The 10,802-nt window shown below is 39.4% G+C and overlaps 1 protein-coding gene across 1 annotated transcript in view; it reads right to left on the reverse strand.

Moving 5' to 3' along the window:
- Positions 1–6,561: 6,561 nt before the first annotated feature.
- LOC102828069 (myosin regulatory light chain 12B-like) overlaps positions 6,562–10,802 on the reverse strand; it is an 8,386-nt gene continuing 4,145 nt past the window's right edge. The window contains exon 2 of the mRNA XM_006870542.1: positions 6,562–6,632. Coding sequence (XP_006870604.1) covers positions 6,562–6,632 — 71 coding nt within the window. The remainder of the gene's footprint in view (positions 6,633–10,802) is intronic.

The following is a 10,802-nucleotide window of genomic DNA, read 5'->3' on the forward strand; positions in this document are numbered from 1 at the left end:
CTTTTCTCCCACAAGCTTAACTCCATTCACGTCATCATGGTCAACTCTACTTTGAGGAGGCATCTCTTCCCCAGTCGCATTTTGAGTGCCTTCCAACCTTAGGGACTCATTTTCCGGCACTGTATCTGACAGTGTTTCTCTGCTATTCATAAGGTTTTCAGTGACTAACAATTTGGAAGTAGTTCGTCACTCTTTCTTCCTAGTCTGTCTTTGTCTAGAAGCTCATCTGAAACCTGTCCAACATGGGTGACCCTGCTGGTTATTTAAAATACCGGTGGCATAGCCCTCAGAATCACAGCAACTCAAGCCACCACAGCACTACAGACAGATAAGTGGTGGCTGTTTGGTTTTATGTCTAAACTGTCACTTTAAATTTCTATATCAATCTTGATACAATCAAGATGTTCTCTCCCAAGATGGTGGCTCTGGGAATAGCTGTGCATCTTGAATTAGAAAACAATGGATTTCTTTATTCTTCTTCAAATTCCCCCAGCTGTAAGCCCTCCAATCCTCCAAATATTCCTTTACATGTGTTTCAGAGTTCCAGCACCATCCCCCAAGCCTGCCTGGCCCAGTATTCCTTGTCATTACTGATGGAGCTCCTCACTGCACGTCCACCCAATCCACCATTTTGATTAGTTATTATTAGGTTATTGTACTTTATTAGGAGGGGGAAAGTTATTACAGTTTCAGTGTTCCCCAACACTTCTGATGGATAATTCTCTAGACTCAATGTATAAAGAGAATATTCTTCCAGCCATTGGCCCATTTTAGTGGAGGAACCGCCTCCTATGTGTTTAAGATTCAAGTCAGTACCCTGTGATAGCCAGGATTCAGGGAAAAAAAATACAGTTCTTTGAGGTCTTGTGCGACCCTTTCCCCCAGCCACAAAACCTGTACTTCCATTTTTCTGTTGTTTACTGACCTAAAATGTGGCATATATGAGGAAGAAATTGCTCATACTAGTTAAGTTAATGTCATGCTTTAGTTAACACATTTAGCTTATTCTTTCAGTAACTTAATGGATAGGTGTATATGTTTTATCTGCGTTAACAAGCTAACAGACTTGTCCAAGGTGACTGAGCCAGTAAATTAAAGAAATAGATTACATTCATTTGTTCAAATATTAGTTACCTATGTACTTGGTTGGAAGCACTGTAGGATAAGCACTGGACTGCTCACCACAAGGTCAGAAGTTCAAATCTAACAGCCTCCCCATGATCCTGTAAAGATTTAAAGCCTTGGAAGTCCTTCCTACATAGGGTCACTATGAGTTGGAAACTACAGTACTTAACAACTATGTTCTTGGCACTTTTGTTCTGAGTCCAATTCTCTCTGCACCTCCTCCTTTACACAGAGCCATCTGGGTGCTACTTCTACCTGTGTGGCCTTGTGTGGTCTTGGACAAATTACCAAACCTAGACCCAAAAAACAAACCTTTTGCCATCAAGTCGATTCTAACCCATATCTAACCTATCTGGCTCCAATATCCTAATGTTTAGGATAGTCATTCTTATGTCAAAGTATTTTGGTGAGTTTAAGTTAGAGATATTTTTAAAAGCTATTTATTCAATAAACAACTTATAGAGCACCTACTAAGTGCCTGACGCTCTTCTAGGTGCTGGAGACATAGCAGTGACCAAAGCAAACACCCAGGTGTCTTGGAACTTTCATGTTAGTGGAGGAGCAGTGTGAGGGGGTGGTCTGGAGTGAGAGAGGGCTACAATTTTATATAGGGTGGCCTCTTGGAAAGGTTGCTAAGATACCATTTTATCAGAAACCTAAAGAAAGTAAAAGAACTAGCCATTTGGGTCAATGGGGACAGCGCTTTCCAGGCAGAGGAATGTTGTTGTTAAGTGCTGTCATGTCTGTCCCAACTCATAGCTACATTTTCTAGGGTTTTTAAAGAGCAGTTGGTGGGTTTGAACTGCTGGCCTTGGGGTTATCAGTCCAATTCTTATCCTACACCACTATACCAGGCAGAGAGAATGTTGTTGTTGTTGTTAAGGGCTGTCCAGTTGATTCCGACCCGTAGCAACCCCGTATAGGGTTTCTGAGGAGTGCCTGGCAAGCATGAACCACCGACCTGGCAGTTTAAACTGCTTTGCAGTCTGGCTCATTAACCCACAGTGCCACACCAGGACTCCAGGCAGACAGAATACCAAGTGCAAATGCCCCCAGATGAGCACAGTTGACATGTTAGAGAGACAGAAAGACAGACAGTGCTTAAATTGTGAGCGAGGGGAGAGAGTGGGTCCAGTCTATGGGCCTTATTCTAAAGTCCTTGGATCCTTATTTGCTTTGTGATCATTTTTTTCCCTTTTTAAATTTTAAAATATTGTTGTTGTTAAGTGTCATTGAATTGATTCTGACTCAAAGCAAGCCTCTATAGGTTTCTGAGGAGCAACTGGTTTGAACCACTGACCTTGCAGTGAATAATTCAGTGTTCATGCTACAGTGCCACATCAGGACTCCTTTAATCCTATTTGTTGTTGTTGTTAAGTGCCATGGAATCAGTTCTGACTTATAGCAACCTTATATAGGGTTTCTGAGAATGGTCGGTGGGCTTGAACTGCTGACCCTAGGGTTAGCAGTCCAGTGCTTATCCTACAGTGCCAAACCAGGTCTCCCTATTAAGTCTTTGTTGTTGTTAAGTGCTGTCCTACAGTAAGTTCTGACTCATAGTGACCCTATATAGGGTTTCTGAGGAGCAGCTGGTGGGTTTGAACTGCTCATCTTGTGGTTCAAAGACATGAATAAAAGCAAGACAAAACAAAAATAGATCATCTGGTTGAGGGAACTCACCGATATAATGCCATGACGAATTTCCAAGATTCTATTTCCATGAGGGGTTCCAGGTGTGCCATTATAGGATAAGCAGTGGTCTGCAAACTGCAAGGTCAGCAGTTCAAGCCCACCTGCTGCTCCATGGAAACCCTATATAGCGTCTCTATGCATCAGAACTGACTTGAAGAGACTTAACAACAAGAACATCTCCACACAGTGACCTCTTATAGGGCATAGAGAACAAAGGAATCTCCACCCATAACCATGAGTGGTAGTAACAATGCACCATATATGCAAACTGGGTGGAAGGAAGCAGGGAATGGACTATTGTAAAACAGGAAAGCTTACAGGATTTCTTCTGAGGCTCTCAGGTATGATGTAACAGCTAGGCAACCATTCAGGGGCATGTCTGAAAAAGTTCCTGTGAGGGAGTTTCTGTTATTCTTATGCTGTCTGGGGGAAGTGACCTAAAACCTACTTTCAGTAATTCTGTCTCTGACTCTGGCAGTTTGGCTGTTAGAGGTACTCAAGAAAAAATTAGCATCTGAACACTTAAAGCTAGTCACAAGATGGAACTGAGCTCTGCCTGACTGGAGTCCTAGCATTAACCCTAACCTCTTACTCCAGTTTTATTGTTTTTAAGTGTCTTCCAGTCATTTCTAACCCACAGGGACCCTGTATAGGGATTCCGAGGAGCGGCTGGTAAGCTTAAACTGCCGGCCTTGTGGTTCAAACCGACTTTGAAGTCCAGCACATTAACCCCAGCACCACACCAGGACTTCAACCCCTTAGTCCTACCCCCACCCCCCATAAAAAGTGAAGGGAAGAACCCATCATTCTGCAAATGGTTCTATAGATGGGAAAGACTGCCAAGGGATTCATGGCATGCGCCACACTCGCGCGCGCACGCACGCACGCACGCACACACACACACACACACACACACACACAGTGACTAAGGACTCCTGCAAAGAGGCAGGGAGAACCCACTGCCACCACCTCCAGGGACATATTGATGAGATCAGTTCAGGATCATTCAGAATAATAAAGATGTATTATCTTTAAGCACATGAATACAATGTGGTCTATCCTGGGTTATTGCATGAGATAGGAATACAAAGTGTGTGAAATCAGTTTAACAAACACTCTATAAATCCTGGTGTGGGGCTATGAGTTAATATGCTGGACTGCAAGGTCAGTTTGAACTGCATGGTTGGTGGTTCAAGCTTACCAGCTGCTCCTCAGAAACCATATACAGGGTTGCTATGGGTTGTAATCAACTCAATGGCATTTAACAACAACAACATTAGGTCAGATTTTCTATGAAAGATCTAGACTGTGGTCTGGCACAAGGAGAAGAGGTTCCCCTAAATGGCAGAGATTACCCAGACTCCTACAGCAGGGACAGTCTAGGTGTGGCCTGAGGAGGTAAGTACCAGTTAGTACCAGTATGGGAAAAGAACAACTGGGGCAAGGAAGTAGACAACCTTTTTGTGAAAAGCACACTGAGTAATTTAGGTAGTATGTTTCTTTCTAGCAAATGTGTATCTGAAGGAAACAGTTCACTGATTTACATTCTGGCACAAACTCCTTAATTCTCCATGAACCAGAATCCTTAAGCAACACTGGGATACGTGTTAGAGCAATCACCTTCCTTCAATTGGTAGTTTGATTTTTAGATACAAGTTTCTATTTCTATTAAGTCTTGAGCACTATGAGAGTCGTCTTACATTTTTATGTACCGCCAACAAGTCTAAAACTTGTACAAGGTGTTCAATAAATGTTTGTGAATACTATGCAAATGTTTGCCAGTTATTAGGCAGTTCTGTAGGTTAAGCACTGGACTGTGAACTGCAAGGTTGGTGGTCTGAGCCCACCAGCCATTCCATGAACTTTCTTTTCTTGGAAAGATTTACAGTCCTCAAAACCCTCTCCAGGGTTGCTGAGTCAGAACCGACTTGACAGCACTTAATAAAAACAACATATGTGCCAATAGGTTAAATTGCTCAAACCCACCAGCCTCTCTGCTGAGGAAAGATGAGGCTATCTGTTCCCATAAAGATTGACAGTCTCAGGACCCCTACATAGGGTTGCTATGAGTTGGAATTGACTTATTTGCAGTGGGTTTGCTTTTGGTTTGATATGTGCCAGTGGGGCAGTGGTGGTTCTGTGGTAGAATTAGACAACTGAGATGACACGGTCACTAATAGACTGCATGGAACCCAGGTTTGTCTGATCCCAGATTCTGTGCTCTTTTCAGGATGTTAAACTGCTCTAAGATTTCATTACAACCAGCATCTTTACACAAGACACTCCTGAGTGAAGGGAAAGAATTACTGCTAGTCAAACAGTCTTTTTCAAAAGAGACCCAGGGAAGATATAAAATCCTGGGTGGCACAAAAGGTTTGTACTCTTAACTACTGACCTAAAGATTGGCAGTTTAGCAAATTATCAAAGTAAGAGAGTGTTCCATTTAAACTCTAGCCCAAAAGTTGGTATCTATTTTCATTTGGCAACACATAAATCCATTTGTTCAGAGACACTACATATAAGGCATCGTTCAAAAAATATTTAGAATCAACACACACAACTCCCCTCATTCAAACAGAGAATGTGAAAGTGACTTAAAAGGTTTTCGTTTAACAAACCACCGTAAGAAAACCAAGTTGCTTTAATCTCATTGTGTCTCTACCTTAGTTCCTATACAGACCACTGAGCTAATTGACAGGTGAGTCAAATCCCACCAGGGATGAATTTGGTAGAGAAGCGATTAGTGTGCAAGCCATCAATTAAGTCATTCCCTCGCTGTCCCCTCCCTGCTGATTCTGCTGTTCTCAAAACCACAAAACTGCTCTGAAAATAACCTCTGAAAAAACTCCACTGTCATTTGTTCGTAAGAATTAACAACCTTTTTCCTTCCTTCCTTTTTTTTCATCTAAGCCTCTGAGAATAGTGCTAGATAAACAATGGTAATGCTTTAAAAACAACTTTACAAACGTGATACAGATTTCTTCTCTGTCCTGTAGGGTTTCGACAAATTGGAATCGACTCAACGGCACACAACAAAGACAGGGACACTTTTTGTGTTCTATTTTCCTACACACAACATACACATGATTCTGTGTCTCAATATAAAATAATGCAAAAGCAAATATTGTAAATTTAAAGTAATTTGAAAGTGCACTCAGTGGAGAATTTGAGAACCACATAGTTAGTTGTCTTTGGTGAATGTGTTGTAAGTGCTGCAATCTGCCATCACTCTCAGATCAAATCCCCTGATCTGGGTCAGTTACAGGTCAACATCCAGAAGGGTCTCTCTCCCCACATCCAGTTAGCATCTGAATCTCTTACATTATACATATAAATTCTGACATGAAAATTTCAGGATTATACAAAGGATTCATCTGTCTGTTTACTCTGTCCCATCAATGAAGAACAGAAAAGGAAGAAAACTCTTTTATCAGAGCAGAAAACGGGACCATGTTCAGTTAATGTTAATCCTTATATGTACTTCCGCATAATCCTGATATATATACTTCAGAAGTACTTGTTTGAAATCTTTCAATGTGTAGGTTCTTTCTCAGAGAGCCCTTACAGCTGTTTCATGCTCACATCTTAGCTTTCCTTTTGATTTCTGTCCACTTGGAAACAAATGGAGCCCCAAATTTCTGCCACTGCTAAGTACAATGCATTAACATGAGAATACTATATATATATATATCCAGAGTGAACACTCTGTGCCTTGCTTTTTGCTTTTGCCTCTCTTTACCAGACTCAGTGGGAATCAAGTTTAAAATGCATCATTTGAAAAGGAGCACCTCTCAAATAATGATCTTCCACAGCCCTATCACTCCCTACTTCTTAATGAGAGTTGCCTTGTCAAGCTGAAGTGATAGGGTGGGAAAGAAAAAGTACACATACCTTTAAGTTGGATGAAAAAGAAGGAAAGAATACTGGAAAGAAAGAGAAACTGTACTGCGTTGTTTCCTTTGTTTTGCTGGGAAACCATAGAACCCTCCAGGGAAAAAACCAAAAGGCCTCTAAGGTGCTCCTACAATTTAACACTTTTCTAATAATGGTTGGAAGGAGGAGGCAGAGAAAACAAGGGGGAGTAGATGTAATTGTTAACTCCTTTTCCACCATGAATCTTCCCTAAAATCATAAGCAATCAGATGATGATAGTTCATCTTCTTACCTATCTCCTAGTCACAATAAGCTATGAATCTAGTGTGTAAAATTTACTCTACTGCTCAATCTCATATCTTAACTTCAATCGTCCAACTAATATTCAACATCAAATCACTCCCTCAAAAATTTATGGAAAAATTCCATTATCTTTTTATTCTATTCTTCCATGAATTTTTTTGAAGCCCATTCATATATTAATCTGTAAATTGCAACCTTCTTAACATTGTCCTCTGCCACCACAATTTGGATGATGTGTTGTGAGTCATTAAAACCACTTCACAGACAGGACAGGTTAATGCCCACTCCATTCATTTGTGAATTGCGGGGTAAAAACAGCCATTTAATTCCCTATTACTTTTGCTGGAAAGAACAAGGAAAGGAAACAAAATCTTTAGCTGTAAGAGCTTACTATCCATTTGGTGATAATGCAAAATCTTAAAGTAGTACAAAAATGAAGTCTACTTGAACTCTATATTCACTAAGTAACTGCTGTATTTTGAGATTACAAAGCAAATTTTTTTTATAATTAATGAGGTGTCAATCTTGTCAACAAAAGGTTGATAAACTGCAAAGCAGGTAAAATCCTACCAGACTTTTCCACTCTGAATCACACCCTATAAAAAATGTATAACTCTTTTGCTAATTTTTAGCTTTGTTCTTACACAATCAGCAGGAGAAGCTATGCTTCACTGAATTTGCTGCACAAAATGCTGAAGTACCACTAAGAAAGAACAAACATCAAGGGCTATGTGTAAGGGCAGTAATAACCTCTTACAGAGAAAAATCTTCTAAAGGGCAAGGATTATATCCAACCAAGAAAAGTCTTAATCAGAAACTTACAAGAAAATTAACACACTAAACAAACACATTATGTTCCAGAATTGAAAGTTTTTACTCCTTTCTATTTGTATAATCTAAAAAAATGAAATCACACAGAATAATTAGCCAGCATCATTTCCAAGTTTCATAAGCAAAATCTAATATGGTTTTTGGACTAATGGTAAATCTTAACTGGTAAATCTTTATGAGAGCTTTGTATTATTTTTTTTAAAAGAATACTTTAATCTTAAAAGATGATAATAATACCTCACTAAATTTGCTAATTCTAGAATTTGTTATACTTTGGACATGAGTTTTATTAAGAAAATACATTTCTTTTTCTTTTTTTTTCAGAAACTAAGTTGAATCTCATTTAAAATTGTTTTTTTTTTTTAATGTGAGGAATTTATATACTAAAAAACTCCTCCATTTTAAAAATAATTTGTAGGTTAGATTTTTTTCCTTCACTAGATTTCTGTACATGTACAGTGATTGTTAAGAATTTGTATAGAATTGTAAATTGAATTAATTACATGCAGTCAAATAATTTTAATAAGTTCAATACGATGTATAGTGTAGTTTAAGGAATGATGAAAAAGGCACTGACTTTGCCAAGTTATGAACATTAGAAAGGGGCTGCAGTAGACAATTCTCTAGGTTTATCTTCCTAAATTGTTAACATTTTCCATGGCAACTGCTAAAGAAGCTCACTGGATTTATTCAACCCTCTCCTGGGAAGACCCAAATGAGAGCAATCCTTATACTTACAGTATAAGAACAGGTTTTATACTATTACTGTGGTTATTGTTTGATGAAGGTACTGTTACACTGTCAAACTTGAAAAGGCACACTGGCCTAGGAGGTTTAGAAATGGATGGAGCTGGTTACCTGAGCTAGGACCAAGTAGCACTGGGGACCCTGGTGGGTACTTATCACTACTATTCCTTGAGTCATTCACTCAGCAAGCATTTAAGTACCTTTCATTGGCCAGGCACTGGGTTAAAATAAAAAGACAAATAAGATAATGGTTTCCATTTTCCAAGAGCTCTCAAGGTCTAGCAGAGGAGATTTCTGATCAAGTGAGTACAAGACGAGATTCACAATGTGTAACAGGCACTTCTTGGGCCAAGGGAGGAAGTGCTCTTTCCCTAGGTAAGGGAGGGGTCAAGAAAGGCTTTCTACTAGAGGTATCAATTGAGTGAATCTTTTAAAATGAAACCAGGAAAACACAGATACTGCAGGATTAGGAAAACCCTTCAAGGCAAATGGAGTTGTGAGCTAGAGCTTTATGTAAGGGAAGTTTACATACTTCAGAAGATTCTGGAGTGGTGGTGGAGGAGGCAATGAGAGGTTGTCAAGGCCATAAGGAGGAACCTCAGAGTGTACTACAATCTGCTGTGTTTACATAGACTAATGACTGCCATTCCCAATGATAAAAATAGTGTGGCTGGCAGGCAGGCAGGTAGGTAGGTGAAATAAGGTAAGGGAGAGATGAATAAACAGAGTTATATAATTCCAAAATCCAGGATCCCCAGCAGTTGTATTCTGGTAAATCATTAAAATGGTTTTAAATAATTTCTAGCCTCAACATAAATCAGTATGATTGTACCAGGATGAGTCAAAAATGATCTGTACTCTCGTTGTAGAATTCATTTTAATCACCTTTTAGACAAGACAAAAACATAATTTTTCTACACAATCTCCTTGTTTTTTAATACACTTTGTCCATCTGTCAATAAGCTTTCGTACTCCCTTATTTAAAAATTTTTAGGCTGAGCCACGAATGCACTGCTGTCTTCACTTCTTCATCAGAGGTGAATCTTTAAAAGGCTGCTTTCAGGGGACCAAACAGGTGAAAATCCAATGGAGCCAGATCAGGACTATAGGGAGGATGCTCTAACACATCAAAATGAAGTTTTTGCAGAGTGTCAACAGAGGTGTGTAGATGTGCATTGTCATGCAGTCCCTTGCATTTAATCCAAAATTTAGGCTTCAGTTCCTCAGTGAGCATCTCACTGTAAGGAGCACTGTTGATTGTTGAACCTTTACTTGATAGTGTTCCAATACTGGCCCTTGAGAACCCCAGAAAACTGTAAGCATTAATTTTCCAGCTGATGGTTGACTTTTGAACTTTTTTTTGGCAGGAGATTGAGGATATTTCCATTTTATACTCTTCCATTTACTCTCAGGCTCATAGTGATGAATCCATGTCTTGTTACCAGTAATGATTTATTTTAAAGAAAGTTTTACCTTCAGTCCAAATTTTGTTTGCAGATGCCCAAATGCTTCTGTTTATGCTCTTCCGTGATTTTTTTTGATATCCATCTTGCACAAGCTTTGCAAAACCCAAATCTGTCATGGATTATTTCATAGGCAAAGCCATGGCTGATTTGCAAATGATTTGCCACATAATCTACTGTCACTCATCTATTCGATTTCCCGTGTATGCTCAATTCCCATGTATGCTCATTGTTGTTATCAGTCATAGATATGAACAAGCATTTTAATATAACTAGAGTGTGGATAAATTTTGACTTACCCTGTGCAGAAAAAAATCAGCCCAAGGCTGATTTCTATGAATCGGGTGTTGTACATGCTTCCACGCTACATGCTTGCACCTTATGAATCAGATGTCATACATGCTTCCACCCTTCAACCTTCTTTACCTTTTACCCTATACCCATTCCTCCCACAGCACTCTCTGCTTCACATCTGGGCTCGATAATCCATTGCAATGGCCTCACAGACTCATAACAATACTCACAATTATGGGGTTTATTAGGGAAGTGAACACAATTTATTAATTGTGCTCATGAGGAACCTGTACATGGACCAAGAGGCAGTTGTTCAAACAGAGCATGGGAACAATGAATGGTTTAAAATTAGGAAAGGTGTGCGATGGGATTGTATTATTTCACCATACTTATTTAACCTATATGCTGAGCAAATAATCTGAGAAGCTGGGTTATATGAAGAAAAACATGGCATCAGGATTGGACGAAGACTCA

Source organism: Chrysochloris asiatica, unplaced genomic scaffold (assembly GCF_000296735.1).
Source record: "Chrysochloris asiatica unplaced genomic scaffold, ChrAsi1.0 scaffold00143, whole genome shotgun sequence".
In the NCBI taxonomy this organism is placed as follows: Eukaryota; Metazoa; Chordata; class Mammalia; order Afrosoricida; family Chrysochloridae; genus Chrysochloris; species Chrysochloris asiatica.